An 18,445-nucleotide genomic window follows, 5' to 3' on the forward strand; every position below is an offset into this window, starting at 1 on the left:
AAAACAAAGTATTTAGTGAAATTTAACAAGGTTTTGTTTTTATGTAGGTTCCAAGACTGTGTACAAAAAAGGGTCGCAATAAAACTTTTTTTTTTTAAAATTTAGGGCAAAATATACAGACATTTAACGTGTTACGACAATCTCAATTTTGCATTGTCGAAATATGCATAGTCCTTAAAATGAGGTCCTGATAGTGTAACTGCGCTCATGGAAATTATAGAATAAGAACATACAACATTTAGTGTTTATACCTGACTATAAATGTATTGAGCGTCGATGTTTAAAAATAAGTGCGTAATACTTTTCCTACTAAGAAAACAAGATAAAACACATATTTTCAATGCAAATCGACTTTTCGTCACGCTGCCATAACTGAAATTTATATCTAGTACTTTATTTGTGTTCACGACGTCATACTTTACCACATTAGTGTATATTTTACGAGTTCAGAATGACTGAAGTCCGAAAGGTTGGCAGTTCAAAATACTTAACGTTAGTGGACCTTGAACATTGAGCTACAGACCTGGGTCTTTCGCGCGACACGTCGTCTTACTGTGCCACACATTTATGCGTAGTTACTTGAAAATCCATCCATGGATGACGGACACGCCCATCAATGCACTATCATGAAAAATGACCTTTAACGTCTAAGTGTGACCTTGACCTTTGAGCTACGGACCTGGGTCTTGCGCGCAACACGTCGTCTTACTGTGGTACACATTCATGCCAAGTTATTTGAAAATCCATCCATGGATGACAAAGATATGGACCGGACACGAAAATTACGGACAGACCAACAGACCGACAGACGGACAGACGGTTCAAAAACTATATGCCTCCCTTCGGGGGCATAAAAATCACAGACCAGAATTTAACACTAGGAAAAGAACTATTGGCTACGAATTATCAATAAACATAAAATAGGTTCCTACTACCATCCATATTCTATATTGCTAAAAGATTGACCATAAAAAGGCACAGACTGTTTTAACTTAGCAGTTCAGTACATCAAATGGGGGTTTCGAGAATTTCGGCAAGTAGTATTTTTCTACGAGTAAAATTTTGATCATTAACCTTTAAAAATTGCTTGTCTTTTGAATTTAAAACAAGCTTGGTAGAATTACAAAAGTCATTGTCCAGGATTACGTAAATTCTGATCTCTATAAACTTTGGATTTGGAATATGAACTATTTACATCCTCATTTCCAAACATTCACATGAAAAGAGACAGAATTTCTAAGGCTATTGGCCTAATGAGATTCTGTTGGTTTAAAAATTTCACAGACCACGCTTTTCAATTTGATGCAATTATAATTTGTGAATGGTTTCTGCTATGATTATAATTTATGTAAAATTGTTAATGCAGTGCGTTTTAATTAACAGAAATTATTCAAACACGTCTTTCTTTTCATCTTGGTGCAGATGTAAATCTATACCGAACTTTCTTTTGTTTACAATCTAAGACATGCGTTCAGAAATCATGAATTATCATTAATAAAAATAATTGTAATAGATCTAACAGAACATAAACTTCCTAAAACGGATCCATGATTCCAGATACTTGGAGCCACTGCAATAACACCAGTCCTTTAAATCCTAAGAGGCACTGATGATTTTTCAAGGGAGCTCTGCGTTTTAGGTAGCACCTAATTTCATATTAGTTTTGGGGAGTTTTGTGAGCATTTCAATAGACTGCCGTTAAGGTGACGTCCGCACCAACGTGGTTGAAGTCGCTAACTCAGAATCACTTGTCCCTCAACGATGTTCGAAACCTCTCTAGAATTCTTTCATGATAGGAAGCCATCCAGCTGTCTTACGAAAGGTCTGTAGTACTACTCAGATTCCCACCCGTGATGAAATAATTGTGGCGTTGTGACTTTAAGTTAGTGAAATAAAGCACTGAAACAGACAATGTTTTATACCGCTCCATCAAAAATGAAAGTCAGTGACGCACTTGAACATGCTACTTCTATCTTCTGCAGGGAAGTAACAGAAAGCACCAACCGGTACAAAGAAATGTATTCATGCTAAAAACCAGAGTGTTAGCATCCGAACATTCATTAATACAATTGTTTTAACAGTAGCCAGTAATGAAAATGCATTAAATGGGTGCGTGTACCTCTACTGAGGCTACTGTCCTCGGCCGAAATAATGATACGCACATGGCATGTACTTATTTTGCCGCACTGCTAACTATTAAGTTCAGCAAAACGCTAAAAACCTGAAACGGAAATAACTGCTCAATTAGCGGGGAAATTCAGGACCTACCATGAATGACGTTAGTATGGACGCCGCCGTCTTGGAATGGACGTCACGTCATTTTACAACGTAAATCTATGGAAAAATCATCACAAAATCTTGATTTCTAACTTCAGTTTACATTGTTTCATAAAATGAAAAACAAGTCTGAAGATATTAACCTTCTAGTATCAACGCTGGCATTTTTGACAATTTTACATACAGTACAAATAAATTATCGGAGGTCCAAAATTAGGTGAGGCAGACTTTAGCAACTTAATTTAATTGTTAAATTGTCAGATATATGTAAAGAAGTTATTGTACATCAAAAAGGTCATACATAGAAAATGACATTGATGACATTTTTACGGGAAGAATTTTAAATATAAAAATATAATTGCGCTAGGATACATGAAGGGTGTTGCACATATCAGTACCTCTCATGAAGAGATTCAGTTAATTTTCTTTTTGCATTCTAAGCTTCAATAGAATATCCTGTAGAGTTTGTCAATTATCGCAATTTGAAGAAGTCGTTTTGTGTCGTGTAGTGGCTGTAAAAGTCTCCCCATACTGGGATTCAATGATGTTATATTTTCTGGTTATGTGGGATCATGGAACCTTCTCAATTTTCCTATAACAGAATACCACTTAAACCGGTGCTACAGGGGTGTTGCACACTGCATTACCTCACGGAAACGGACTCAAACAAAATACGCAATTATTTACCTTGGTTGCGATCTATGCTTCCAATGGATTTTCTTAAAGACTTTAATACATATTTCAGTATCCTAAATTATTAGACGATGAATTTACAGATATCAAGACACTTAACATAGAAATATAATTAATGGAAATAAATGCACGGTAGAAAACAGCTTGAAAAGATAAACCCGCTGTGTTCCCTGTATGCAGCACTTACCCCCTTCCCTGTATGCAGCACTTACCACCGTCCTGTATGCGGCACAGACCACATTCCCTGTAAGCGGCCCTGACAACCTTCCCTGTATGCGGCACAAACCACCCTCCCTGTATGCAGCTAAGACCACCTTCCCTGTTTGAAGCACAGACCCCCTTCCCTGTATGCAACACTGACCACCGTCCCTGTATGCAGCACTGACCCCCTTCCCTGTATGCAGCACAGACCACCTTCCTTGTACGCGGCACAAACCACCTTCCCTGTATGCAGCACAGACCACCTTCCCTATATGCGGCACAGAGCACCTTCCCTGTATGCAGCACAGACCACCGTCCCTTTATGCAGCACAGATCACCGTCCCTGTATGCAGCACAGACCATCTTCCCTGTATGCGGCACAGACCCCCTTCCCTGTATGCAGCACAGACCCCCTTCCCTGTATGCGGCACTGACCCCCTTCCCTGTATGCAGCACAGACCACCTTCCCTGTATGCAGCACTGACCCCCTTCCCTGTATGCGGCACACACCACCTTCCCTGTATGCGCACAGACCACCGTCCCTGTATGCGGCACTGACCCGCTTCCCTGTATGCGGCATAGACCTCCTTCCCTGTATGTCGCACAGACCACTTTCCCTGTATGCAGTACAGACCACCTTTCCTTTATGCAGCACAGACCACCGTCCCTGTATGCAGCACAGACCACCTTCCCTGTATGCAGCACAGGCCACTTTCCCTATATGCGGCAATGACCACCTTCCCTGTATGCGGCACTGACCTCCTTCCCTGTATGCGTCACAGACCCCCTTCCCTGTATGCGGGACAGACCACCTTTCCTGTATGCAGCACTGACCCCTTCCCTGTATGCGGCACAGACCACCTTCAATGTATGCGGCACTGACTCCCTTCCCTGTATGCAGCACTGACTCCCTTCCCTGTATGCGGCAGAGACCACCTTCCCTGTATGCAGCACAGACCACCGTCCCTTTATGCGGCACTGATCCCCTTCCCTGTATGCGGCACAGACCACCTTCCGTGTATGCGACACAGGCCACCTTCCCTCAATTTAGCACTGACCACCTTCCCTGTATGTGGCACAGACCACCTTCCCTGTATGCGACACAGATCACCTTCCCTGTATACGGCACTGACCCCCTTCCCTGTATGCGTCACAGACCACCTTCCATGTATGCGGCACAGACCACCTTCCCTGTATGCAGCATTAACCACCTTCCCTGTATGCAGCACTGACACCCTTCCCTGTATGCAGCACCGACACCCTCCCTGTATGCGGCACAGACCCCCTTCCCTGTATGCAGCACTGACCACCTTCCCTGTATGCGACACACCTTTTACATCAAGTACAAGCCCGCTGAATAAAATCCTTAAATTGCATATGTGAGGTGTTTGTAATAATCAACACCTTAACACAGAGACCTGAAAAAAGCATATGGTTATGACGTATTTGTATATATTATCTTAAATCTATAAACAATATCTGTCATTTATAAGACTATACTTAATACATAGCTAATAGTGAAATCTCGGTCTGTGAAATATGAGCCAATTTTCAAGAATATTACCATATTTGGTCTGATGACAAACAGAGAAAACAAGAGTCGGATGGATTGATACACAGAACTCTTCCATATCTACTCAGCATAAACAAAACTATTGTCAGAGGATTATTTTTTTCTCAGAATCCTTTTCTTAATTAGGCCTCTTATTTTGGCATTTTGCACGTAGAGCTGCTTATTCTGTTAAACATGACTGAATACTTAGAGTTGAATACTATTTTGAAGAATTTGACACTGGTCAAGCCGCATGTAACCCTATAAACTACCAACTGCTATTGTAAAAGCTGACGCCTCGACATTTACTCTGAAACTGTTTTGTTCCGTGTACGTACAACTTTTAGTTATTCTTGTAAGGGCGACAAATCTGAACCAAAAAGACTGTTTTGTTTCACTCGTTATCTACCGTTAGTTCAGTATTTTATCTTCTGAACAGTAATTGTGCGTGAACCGCGTAACACGAAATTTTACAGAGGTCCTGAAATACAACCTGATGTATTTTGGAAACAACTTCATTGAACGAACAGTTGTAAATGGAAACAGTTATGCACAGTACCATAAAACACGGATATAACTACTCAATATTTTGATTGTTTATTCTTGTTTATTTTTATTTCATTAAAATAAAAATGCCGAGGGCCAATACGACTGCCCGAGAACAAATAACTAGGCCAATATGAAATCGCTTGATAAATGATAATATTATTATTTAACATTCGACTGTTGGCGGTAACACCATAAGAACTCTGCGAGTTATCTTATTGCAGCTATGCACGTTCAGGTGAAAAATCTTGACAAGTTGTTTAGACTTATTTTAGAAATCATAACCATTTTAGCCAGTAAAACAGAATGAGTTGTATGTAGGTATTTGGGAATAATTTTGAGAGATATTTTTGATGCGACATAATCAAGAGTAACTAGAACTTACCTTATTTTTTTTGGAATTCCTATTTATTTTCTTTAGTGAGTATTTTATCATTTGAACTGTGATAAAAACTGCTTTAAAAGTCATTTCCTTTTAGGCTGCAACCAACAGGACACAAAATTGTACACATACGTGTTGATCAAGATAATACAACCAACCAAGCACATTTTACACACCCCGTGACTCGTTTAATTCTAATCCGAAATTGTTTGTAGTTTACAACTGTCAGACACTCATGTTCGCCAATTTATGCATCCACTTTCCGGCATGTGAATCGCTATTTAACATTGCACAAATGGTCCACACTATCAAAATGTCTGTTAAAGATAAGTCTCATCCTTCTAATTAATCCGAGTTTTTGCATATTTTCACATTAGTTGCCTTGAAAATTGTCACAATACCGAATATGCGAAAGTATCGTTGTAGTCTATAAAGATGTACATCGACATCGTACGTCCGCTCAGTCATACTTGGTTATAAGATGAACATGTTAGATCATTTTTTAGGTCAAAAAATTGTAATGTATAACTATGGTGTAAAACAAAATTGCGTCATTTAAAGATCTAACCAAAGTGACTTCTCCGTATTGGCCCTCTCTTTTGAACCAATCAAAATGCTTGAATTCCGTATTGGCCCTGTTTTCTCGTATTGGCCCTGCTTTTCTCATATTGGCTCAGTTATGTTTTGTATTAGCTCTATCTGTTTCACATGATGTTCACAATTGGTCTCATATAGTGTGTAATATTGAAAAGTTAATTAATAATATATAAAATAGTGCATCGTCATTAGAATGTGAAGCTCACTGAACAAAAGGTCATTTGAGCCGCGCCATGAGAAAACCAACATTGTGGGTTTGCGACCAGCATGGATCCAGACCAGCCTGCACATCCGCGCAGTCTGGTCAGGATCCATGCTGTTCGCTAACGGTTTTTCCAATTCCAATAGGTTTTAAAAGCGAACAGCATGGATCCTGACCAGGCTGCGCGGATGCGCAGGCTGGTCTGGATCCATGCTGGTCGCAAACGCACTATATTGGTTTTCTCATGGTGCTGCTCATTTCGTTAGTTGTTGTAGTAATCTTTCATTTCGTTTCGCGGGTGTTCCGAAAAATCGTTCTCATCGCAACGATAACGCGAAACATAAACGTAATTACTGATAGAGTTCTGGCACTTTTAAACAAATTAAGACATGACTAGGGTATTACATATGTCCTTAAGGGATATAAAACCCTCATTTATTGCGAGTTCTATTGATTGTAACTCGGTAATAAGTGAATTAACGCGAGCTCACTCATGTAATTTTTGACATTTCGGTTTTCAATTCAGCAGCAGTTTTACGCAATGAAACATAATGGTGTCATTCAGTTGAAAGTACGTTCAGAATTTATACAAAACGTAGCGAAAAGCAACTAATGAACTATCGTAAAAGCACAAGCAAATGAATGTTCCGGGCGTTTCTGTGACTGATGATGCTATTGCCAACACTAAGTGTCAACCAAACGTTGATTGGATAAAAAGGTGGCATCAGTATTCTTAATACTCTGATCCTTTCTTTAAAATTTCTGATTAGTAGAGCTCCACGTCTGCCAGGACTAACGCTTCATTTTACAATGACGTTTTAGATGCGAGGATTATAAGTAACTTTTATATGTTTATAATTATACCACATTTATATTCACCATTTTTTTTTCAAGATAAACGCATTCACAGCTGCTTTAAGTATATTGATATAGCTACTCGAAAGTAACTTTTACTTCTGATATTGCAGTTTACAAGCTTTTGTTAAAATACAACATACAACTGTATCTTGCATACCACAGCAAACATTAAGGGTATGACCCATGTAATAGTGTACCTCCTTTTGAAGAGTATTCAATTCCTACAATTAACCTACCTTGACTTAGATTTTTCACACGGGGGTGGGGGAGGGCGGGGACATAGGTTCAAACCCCACTGGGACCAAATTTTTTGTCTCCTTATTTTCCCTTTTCGTAGTAAGCTTTTACTTTTTTCAAAACTTATTATTGACTTATTGTACAAAAGTGAAAATATTTCATTTGATAAGTGATTTCTTGCTGTTCAAAGTGAATTAACCTCTGAAAAAGAAGGGGACAGAGTTAAACATCTTTAAAAATATTGAGTTACATGCGGTAAAAATTCTCTATTTTCTATTTTGCCTTTATTCTTTAGATTACTTATTGTGGAAGAAGTGTAGGTAGGATTTACTTCTGCTCCAAGGTTATTTTTGAATGAAATGAGCAAAATTTAAATCAGTCCCACAAAACTCGACCTTATTTTTTCAATGTTTGAGTTAGAATTCTGTCTCATTAAATCCTTTTACTTGAGGCATCCTAGAAAAAAAATGATATTCACAGTTTTGTTTTGTGTTTTATAATTGTTTACCAATAGTTTGACGTTTCTTTTATCAAAATAATTGGTTTAATGAATTCTCTGCAAACGTTTTGAACAGTGGCCATCACTTTGAAATTTGTCTCTACTTGAGCTTGAAGTAATATGAATTATACAAAATTTATAAAAAAAATTGTTCAAATTTTGCATACAAGTCTCTCACTTGATGCAGTATATTGCTGTAACATTATTTTGAACATTTGAAAGATTCATCATTAGGTGGGTCATACCCTAATTTGAAAAACATTATTTCCTTACAACATTTCAATAGTTTCATCAATCTTAGATGCTTGTATCATTAACATTTATAAGCTTTTAGTATCATGTATATGATTGCCAAATACGTAATGGTACTTTTCTTCTTCTTCATTCTTCTTTTGTTCTAGCCTCATTCTTCTCCTTTTCCTTTTCCTTATACTTCTCATTCTTCTTCTTCTCCTTTTCCCTATACTTCTCATTCTTTCTTCTCCTTTTTGATTCCACTTCTCATTCTACTCCTTCTCCTTTTTTCTTTTACTTCTCATTCTTTCTCTTCTCTTTTCTCTTCTGCTCATTCTTCTTCTTCTTATTTTCCTTCTACTTCTCATTTGTCTTCTTCTCCTATTTCTTTAACTTCTCATTCTTCTTCTCCTTTTTCTTCTACTCATTTTTCCCTTTCTCCTTTTTTTTCTTCTTCTCATTCTTCCGCTTCTCCATTTTCTTCTCATTCTCATTCTTCTTCTCCTTTTTGATTCTTCTTATCATTCTACTTCTTCTCCTTTTTCTTCTTCTTCTGATTCTTCCTTTTCTCCATTTTCTCCTTCTTCTCATTCTTCTTCTTCTTCTTCTTCTTCTTCTCGTTTTTCTTCTACTTCTCATTTTCCTTCTTCTCCTTTTTCTTTTACTTCTCATTCTTCTACTCCTTTTTCTTCTACTCATTCTTCCTCTTCTCCTTTTTCTTCTACTTCTCATTTTTCTTCTTCTCCTTTTTCTTCTACTCTTCATTCTTCTTCTTCTCCTTTTTCTTCTACTTTTATTCTTCTTCTTTTTCTGGGGTCTCCGTGGCCGAATGGTTAAGGTCGCTGACTTCAAATCACTTGCCTCTCATCGATGTAGGTTAGAGCCTCACTCGGGGCGTTGAATTCTTCACGTGAGGAAGCCATCCAGCTGGCTTACGGAAGGTCGGTGGTTCTACCCAGGTGCCCGATCGTGATGAAATAATGCATGGAGGGGCACCTGGGGTCTTCCTCCATCATCAAAGCTGGAAAGTCGCCATATGACCTATAATTGTGTCGGTGCGACGTTAATCTCAACAAAAATCTTCCTGTCGTCATTGTTTTCTTTTACTTCTCATTCTTCTTCTTCTTCTTCTTCTTCTTATTCTTACCAATATTAATCTAAAGCTTTATATAAACTGTCGTCAAGTCTGAATTCTTTCGTGATATAATTGTCAAGATGTAAGCGAGTTTTACCGGTGCAACTCGTGTTCGATAGCCGACTCAGACATACTAAGTATTTTTACTTGATCTAGCATTTTTAACATAGTTTAGAAACAAAAACTTATGCTAAAAAGCTCATAAAATGACAAAACTTTAATTTTAAATAAAGTTAAAATCTGGAGCTCAGTCCCTTTAATTTTTGGTAAGTTTTATAATTAAGGCAGTTCACATTCGTTACCCCGTATCAAACGCTTTTTTTTGAATGGAGAAACTAGTTAAGATAACTAATCCTGAAATGTTTCCATAATATATAAACTGACAGTTACTAAGATTCAAAACCTTTAAAATGTAGCAATAATTTGATACCATAACATTTTCTTTCTCTTTGTTCTCGTACGATCTGGTGGACATTCCCTTTCATGGAGTGTCAATTCATCACTAGAATAGTGGGTAGACTTTTGAAATAAAAACTGCAAAATGTCCCTGTTATGCCAAAAGTGAAATGTATATGTAGTTGTAAATGTATATTTTGGTGTCTGGATGTTTCTTTCGTATAAAATAAGGTATTGACTGTCAACAAATATCTCGAAGTAATCTTATATTGTCTTACAATTCAAGTCGATGGGAATATAAAACGTGTTTTACTTTGTGTGTGTAACAGCTGAGAACTATCAAGAAAATTTTAATTATGTTACAAGAAAATCTTAATTATGTTACAATATCAAGCTGTAGAGTGCTCTAGAAATAAACAGAAGTGAACTCATTATGAATATTGGACAATAAAGTTGAATGATATACTTTGGAATCCCATTTTTGACGCACTGTCGGCCATATTAACCACGAAAGCATCATAGTACCTTCCCTATATCAAAGTTCACTAATTACCACGAAGATTTAAAATATTTTGTAAGAACAATATATTTCAAATCCTAATTTAAATATAAAAATATAAACTACGAATGCAAATCCTTTACTAGTATTAAATTGAATTAGACATAAATTGGCTATTTTTTACCATATTTGGTATTGACCATATGAGGAAGAAAGAGTGGCGTTACAGTGTCATTTCTTTCAGATGTCTGTATCATTTTTAGCTCATCTGATTTTTTGAAAAAAAATGATGAGTTATTGTCATCACTTGAGCGGTTGTCGGCGTCGGCGTCGGCGTCGGCGTTGCCTGGTTAAGTTTTATGTTTAGGTCAGCTTTTCTCCTAAACTATCAAAGCTATTGCTTTGAAACTTGGAATACTTGTTCACCATCATAAGCTGACCCTGTACAGCAAGAAACATAACTCCATCTTGCTTTTTGCAAGATTTATGGCCCCTTTTGTACTTAGAAAATATCAGATTTCTTGGTTAAGTTTTATGTTTAGGTCAACTTTTCTCCTAAACTATCAAAGCTATTGCTTTGAAACTTAGAATACTTGTTCACCATCATAAGCAGACCCTGTACATCAAGAAGCATAACTCCATCTTGCTTTTTGCAAGAATTATTGCCCCTTTTGGACTTAGAAAATCAGTTTTCTTGGTTAAGTTTTATGTTTAGGTCAGCTTTTATCCTAAACTATCAAAGCTATTGCTTTAAAACTTGCAACTCTTGTTCACCATCATAAGCTGACCCTGTACAGCAAGAAACATAACTCCATCCTGCTTTTTGCAAGATTTATGGCCCCTTTTGGACTTAGAAAATATCAGATTTCTTGGTTAAGTTTTATGTTTAGGTCAACCTTTTCTCTTAAACTATCAAAGCTATTGCTTTGAAACTTGCAACACTTGTTCACCATCATAAGCTGACCCTGTACAGCAAGCAACATAACTCCATCCTGCTTTTTGCAATAATTATTGCCCCTTTTGGACTTAGAAAATCATTTTCTTGGTTGAGTATTATGTTTAAGTCAACTTTTCTCATAAACTATCAAAGCTATTGCTTTAAAACTTGCAACAGTTTTTCACCATCATAAGTGGACACTGTACATCAAGAAACGTAACTCTATCCTGCTTTTTGCAAGAATGATGGCCCTTTTTAGACTTAGAAAATCATGGGTAGGACAATATTTCTATTATACAAAAAAAATCAGATGAGCGTCAGCACCCGCAGGGCGGTGCTCTTGTTTTTATTTAGTTTCATCAAATTGTACTTAATAGGATATGTTGAATATTCTCTTTAAAATGGAATTATTCATACATGTCTTTTCTGCATTTGAATTTTGTATCATGTAATGTGTAAGAAGTGTATCGATCAAATATAACAACACGTGTCCACTTATATCAAACAGTGGAAGATTCTGAAGCGATAGCAATGCATTTTCTTAAACCGTTAAGTCATTTACAAAGTGTAAAAAGTGGCTAGTAATTTAAACTGATGAATAACTGATTCTTTAAACTGTCATTTGCACATTGCGTTGTGAACGGTAACATTCTGTATATCTTTAATGGGTATTAATAAGTATAGACGAGCAATGAATTTGGACGGTCATAAAAACATTTTATTCATTATAAGAAAATCTTCAAGTACTTTGTTAATTATAGGATCCATTCTTGTGTGTTATATCGGAAAGACCGCTATGAATGTATTGCAGAGTAGAAAAGGGTTGGATCCAGAGCAATTTGTTGTGGATTATATAGCAGCAAATCTCAAGGTGAAGGTCAAAGCTGGTGACAACGAGAAAACTGCTAGGTCCGTTCAAATCACTTTATCAAATGTTGGACATAAGAACATATCATTTGGACAATGGAGAATATTTTTTTATACATTAACTCCATCTAGCACACACAAAACGGCAGGATTTGAAGTGGGTCAGATTAATGGAGGATTGTTTTTCTTGGCACCGATTAAAGACGAGTTCCCAGGGATTTCTGCCGGCAGTAGCCTCGATCTCATCCTTGAAGGATGGAAGATGTCGGCTAAAACAGATCAGTTCCCAAACTGGTTTGTTGCTTTGAGTACGTTTAGATTATCATCTCCAAGAATAATTGAAAGTACAAAGGACGGGAGCTTATCTTTTGTTAATTCATTTGAGAATTCATTTCAATGGAAGAAGCACGAGCGTGATACGTATAACCCGTACACACCAAGAGACAGGTATATGATGAATAAGGCATTTCAGAAGGTAAAAAGTGGTATTCAAGTTATACCGAAACCATTCTTTGTGAAAACTTTTCCCAGCAGGAACATAGTTTTCGATAAGGATTGGGTCATTGTGAAGCAATTGACTATAGATAGAGATCTAGAGCATGTGCAAGTTTCACACATACTAGCAATGCATCTTGGACTGAAGGAAGTACCAGAACAGGCTGAAAATGGTAAATACATCAAATATGAAACGGATGAAAGCTTCAGCAAGGAACAATATGAAATAAAAGTAGAGCCAGATTCAAAATCAATCATTATAATTTCAAGCAGTAGTAAAGGGGCATTTTACGGTACTCAAACGCTTATTAGTATGTTGGAATCATCACACACGTTACCGGATATGGTGATTAAAGACCATCCACGGTTCTCGTATCGCGGATTAATGATAGATGTAAGTAGAAACTTTCACAATAAAGAAACAATTAAGAAATTAATCTACATAATGTCACTGTATAAACTGAATAAATTACATATGCACCTAACGGACGATGACGGTTGGAGAATTGAAATACCATCGATTCCAGAACTGACCAAATATGGCTCACGGCGATGTTACAATTTTGAAAATGATAGATGTTTAATTCCAAGTCTTGGATCTGGACCATATTCGGACAAACAAGGTTCTGGCTTCTATACTGTTGGTGACTTCAGGGATATATTACGATACGCAAAGGAAAGGTACGTTGAAGTAGTACCGGAAATAGATGTTCCTGGCCATGCATTCTCCGCCATTAAAGCAATGCAGTATAGAGAACAAGATTTACATCAATTTAAAAGCGATGGAACTAGACCGTCTTATATTCTTTCAGATGATGTGTCCGGTATCCATTCTGTGCAAGGTTGGTTGGGAAGTTCTATAAATCCTTGTCTAAATGCGACCTACAGTTTCGTCGAAACGATTCTAACTGACTTACAGTCAATATATAAAGGCATACAAAAATTAGAGCGTGTTCATTTGGGCGGTGACGAGGTGCCAGATGGCGTGTGGGAAAATTCCACAATATGTCAATCTTTGTTACATGACTCTAGTCTTGATCACAGTACTATCAAAAAAATGTTTATCGTTAGAGTAGCCGATATTGCGCACAAGCACGGTTTAAAGATCTCGTTGTGGGAGGACGGAATTTATAATGCGACTCAAGGTCCTTATGACGCAAAAGAATTCAAACAAACAGAAGTCCTTGTGAATGCTTGGAACAACATTTGGGAGGCTCGGATTGGAGGAAGAGCGATTGAGTTCGCAGATTCAGACTACAAAGTAATACTTTCGATGGCCACCCATTTATATTTTGACCATCCATATGAACCGGATCCTGAAGAAAGAGGTCTATACTGGGCTACCAGGTACATCGACACGTACAAAGTTTTTGGATTCATGCCCATGGATATATTTGCTAATGCAGAGTTTGACTCATTGGGACAGAAAATAGACTTAAATGACCTGTGCGGAGGACCATGTCCACAAACTAAAACTCTAAATAATTTTGTTGGCATGGAGGCCTGTATATGGTCAGAAACGATACGAAATGAGAGCCAGCTTTATGAAATGACTTTTCCACGACTTCTTGCTTTTGCTGAAAGGGCATGGCATGCGGCAGAGTGGGAGAACTTGAAGATACCAATAGAAAGAAAATATGCGAAAATAAGGGACTTTAAGAGATTTGTAAATATTGTAGGAATGAAGGAATTGTGTCGTTTGGAAGATGCTGGGATCACATATAGGATTCCACCACCAGGTTTGTCTTTTTCTGAGGAGAAGAGGATTCTTAAAATTAATACCTTTTATCCTAGGCATGAAGTCATGATATCGCTTGGGAATGACAGTAGATCATGGAGAAGTGTCGGCACAGAAACTCAGATACCAAAGGGAGTATCAGATATTCATGCATATGCTGTCTCGCCAGTTTTGAACAGAAAAAGTAGAACAGTTTCGTTACATATCACAAACGATGCTGAATCTAATAATTTGCACTGGAGTTACACGTATATCGTTGCGATAATGCCACTTCAGTTATTTGTAAATACATGTATTCACTATTTGATACTATGAAACAATGGCGAGTACATTATATAATTGTTATAGAGGTTAACAAGGACATTTTCATTAGCAAGTGGCCACCATACTGGACGTTTTTGGCATTTCAGAACATAAGAATACAGAGTGTACACTCTGCGTTTACACTGCACAGTTTTTGTCTGTAGCCGAGTAATATTAAAATGCAATATTTTCAAGAAATATATTCTAACGTTGTTGTGTAAACATGTCTTTCTAAATATATATTTGAGAAAAAAACATGATGTATAAGTAGCCGCTGTTAGTACTCTAATAGTTTGCAAGGGTGGAGGTTGTTGCGAGGGTTCAAAATAAAGAAGAGAATCTTACCTCTGATACAGAAGGGTGCAGGGTTAGACATCTTTGAAAATACTGAGTTATATGCGGTAAAAGTTCTTTATTTCGCATTTACTCTTTAGTTTACACATTTTGAATGTAGAGAGCAAAATTTGAAACAGTCTCACAGGACTCGGTCAAATTTTTTTAGTGTTGGATCTAAATTTCTGCCCGATTAAATCATTTTACTTGAAGCCCCCTAGAAAAAGTGTTATCAACAGTTTTATTTTGTGTTTTATAATTTTTTAAAAGTGCGTTGAGGTTTTTTTCTATCAAAATTATTGGTTAAATGAATTCCCTGCGAACGTTTTGTAGTGTTTAACACTTTGAAATTTGTCTCTATTTGAGCTTGAGGAAATATCATAAACTATACAAAATTAAAAAAAAAGAACATGGTTAAAGTTGTTTAAAAATTTCAACACAGTGCGAAACTATGTTAACTTTAAGACTGTATCAAGTTAATAATTTTTTTTAAACATTAATATTACGGGTCCACTACCTTAATGATAAATTCAGAGCTGATAAAGATTTTAAAAGTATTTTATCACCACTCGGTGAGTTTGTTTTAAATGGTGTTTGATGTGAATGGGTCAAGAGAAATCAACGAAACTCTTTGTTATGAAAAGTGCAGATCATTAAAAAAATTGTATCGCTAAAATCTGTAAACAAGGAGATTTCTAAAGTACACATGACACAGCTGTTCTATCTTCCCATATGTTGTCTGTGTGAACACTTTTTGCATCGTTACACTTGCATAACAAATTGGAGAGTTTCGTCCTTGTCTACGAACATACAATATTATCTATAGATAATTACCCGTAAGAAAATGCAAACATTTTGTATTCATTTCCGGACATGACCACGTTTTACACATTACTGCCTTACTGCTAATTACGTAATATCAGTTCTATAATGACGCCTACCACCTGTTTCGTTAGCGTAAAGTGTCCAGTTGTAAAAAAATGATGTGTGTCTAAAATAATAAAGTAGATAAAAAGAAGAACATAACCACAATTAAAAAACACATGCATCACATTTAATATTGCACTGGTTGAAAAATAAATAAATAAGATTATTCTAAATATATTGTATGTGCAAAAGGCCGGGCTATGATAACAGCTTAAACTGCCGCAAATCAAGTATATATATGAAATAGCACCAGCTCATTGGTAATTGCAGGTACCTACGTGCATATCAGAACTCATCTAGAATATTGACCAGACGTCGATAATGAACAAAATATGGATTACATTATAGCAAAGGTTCACTGTGGGGAAGATGTTTGATTGTTTATTATTGATGTATAAAATATTACTCTGCATAATGTTTTAGTTTATATTACTTACCCTAATAAGATGTATATGATCACAATACAATAAAGTAAATACACCTGTACATTAATCCGGATTTCGGTTTCGACTCGAACTGAATTTGCCAGACCTGGATTACCTTAGGCGCGAGGTGCGTCAAGGTATAAGACAACTTGAATTGATGGACATTTAATTTACAAACTTAGTAAAATTATCGGGGTCGTTATTTATTTAATGACCTAGTTATCATGAGACACTCTGCATGTTTAGAGTTCGACCCATTTACTGCTGGACTGCATATTTCCTCTTTGCACTTAGTGATTCTCATTTTCAAGGTCGTAATTTCAAATCATACTTACACGCATGTTTGATGTGGTACTTTTAAAGTTTACAATATTGTGTCATGTGTCGCTGTACACGTTGCCATCAGTAAAAGTTCAATTAACATCAAGTGAGCAAGGAACATTTTACAGTGAATATTTTCATTTTTTTAGGCATGAACTTTCGTCGTTTAGGTAAAAATGGCTTAATTTCGTAGGGATAAGTATTCGTAGGTTTCTGCTTTTGCATATAAAATGATTCAAAATTTTATTAATTTTGTTCCTTTCGTGGATTGACGCAAGCAAGCATGAAATCACCAAAAAAAGATCAAATGAATGATAATGATTTTGCAGTATATAGTAAATAGTGTACAGTTAATCTTTTTACTTTTAAGACATGAACTTTCGTCGTTTGGGTGAAAATGGCTTAATTTCCTGGGGATAAGTATTCGTAGATTTCAGCTTTTGAAGATAAAGTGATTCAAAATTTTATTTGTTCTTTGGTATCTATTTTCGTGGATTAAAGCCAGCAAGCATGAAATCACTGAAAATAATATAAAAGGAATATTAATGATTTTGCAGTATAATTCTACAATGTAGTAAATACAGGTAAAACTGGTTGAAACGTTGTGAGGGACATTGACGTTTTTACCAAGTAACGTTACGATGTTTGCAGGTTTAATTTCATCGCATATTCCTGAACAGTAAATATATCTTCATCTTCAAAGTCTAGAAATCAATACGAAGGTCCCTTAGTAGAATAAAATGCAACCAAGCCAAACATAGATAGCAAATTCATTTCGACCGTTTGTGTTGATGTTGGGTAATAAAATGTGCACCATCCCTAATGCAGCCTAGCTCCGTGGAAATCTATCACACATAAACACTGAATGTACTCCATCATCACAATAGATACAAGAATAAATTTCATACCCTCATATTTTTATGAATATGGGTTTATAGGCAGTTCAGTTCCATTTATAAGAGCATATAATACGTCAGTTACATCCGATGTTTTCTAGAAAAACAAGATTAAGATATATATCCTAGCAAACTTTGACAAAGAATAATACGTTTTCTCCATTGTATGATATAAGATTCGGACTTATATGTCAAATATTACTCTATTATTTTTGATACAATATAGGGCACGGTAAAGAAAAACACTACTTTATTTGTTAATCTGGAGCGGTGCTTTGATTGATGTGGTCGGTTTGTGCCAGACGGAATTAATATCTTACCGAAAAATAGATGTGAACTTCCTCTCCTATTTGAAGAGGTAACCTTTTGAGCTATATAATTTTATATATTTCGCATTGCTCAATTTAGTCGCTGACAACAAGCATTAGAATATCTTATTTTGCAATAAATACACTGAACATACTCAGCGGCATTTATAAAGGTAAAATGAAAACAAAAAGCTATTAAGAATGAATTTTGGTCATTAGTTTCCATGTCCGAAATAGCAGTATAGGACCCTCTCTGTATATAAAGATAATTACACAACTCAAAGCTAAAGAACCAGGGAAGCTTCTGGAATTTGAACGTCTTCTGTGTCTTCCACTATCCGCCTATTAACACTACTAACAGTCCTGTGGAGTTGTCGCCCATATGGGTTACCACCGTTGGCGACTTTAGATAAGACAGTCAACAATCATCTCCATATCGCCAGCTGATTGGTTCTTTTTAATTTAGAATATTTCATGTATACTTTTATTTAGTTGTGTATTGCACTTAAATTGGTCCCCTCTAATAATGTCTTTGCTGTTCGTACGTTTTTATATAAATTATATCATGTCTATTATTTTACTAAAAA

The 18,445-nt window shown here is 36.4% G+C and overlaps 2 protein-coding genes across 2 annotated transcripts; one reads left to right on the forward strand and one right to left on the reverse strand.

The window, feature by feature from the left end:
- Positions 1-8,698: 8,698 nt before the first annotated feature.
- Positions 8,699-9,043, reverse strand: LOC128546740 (sperm protamine P1-like). The gene has a single exon (XM_053518024.1). It carries the CDS (start codon positions 9,041-9,043, stop codon positions 8,699-8,701), a length of 345 nt encoding a protein of 114 aa, XP_053373999.1.
- Positions 9,044-12,041: 2,998 nt separating this feature from the next.
- LOC123530878 (N,N'-diacetylchitobiase-like) lies at positions 12,042-14,660 on the forward strand. Its single transcript, XM_045311655.2, has one exon. It carries the CDS (start codon positions 12,042-12,044, stop codon positions 14,658-14,660), a length of 2,619 nt encoding a protein of 872 aa, XP_045167590.2.
- Positions 14,661-18,445: the final 3,785 nt, after the last annotated feature.

The sequence above is a fragment of the Mercenaria mercenaria genome, chromosome 11 (assembly GCF_021730395.1).
Source record: "Mercenaria mercenaria strain notata chromosome 11, MADL_Memer_1, whole genome shotgun sequence".
In the NCBI taxonomy this organism is placed as follows: Eukaryota; Metazoa; Mollusca; class Bivalvia; order Venerida; family Veneridae; genus Mercenaria; species Mercenaria mercenaria.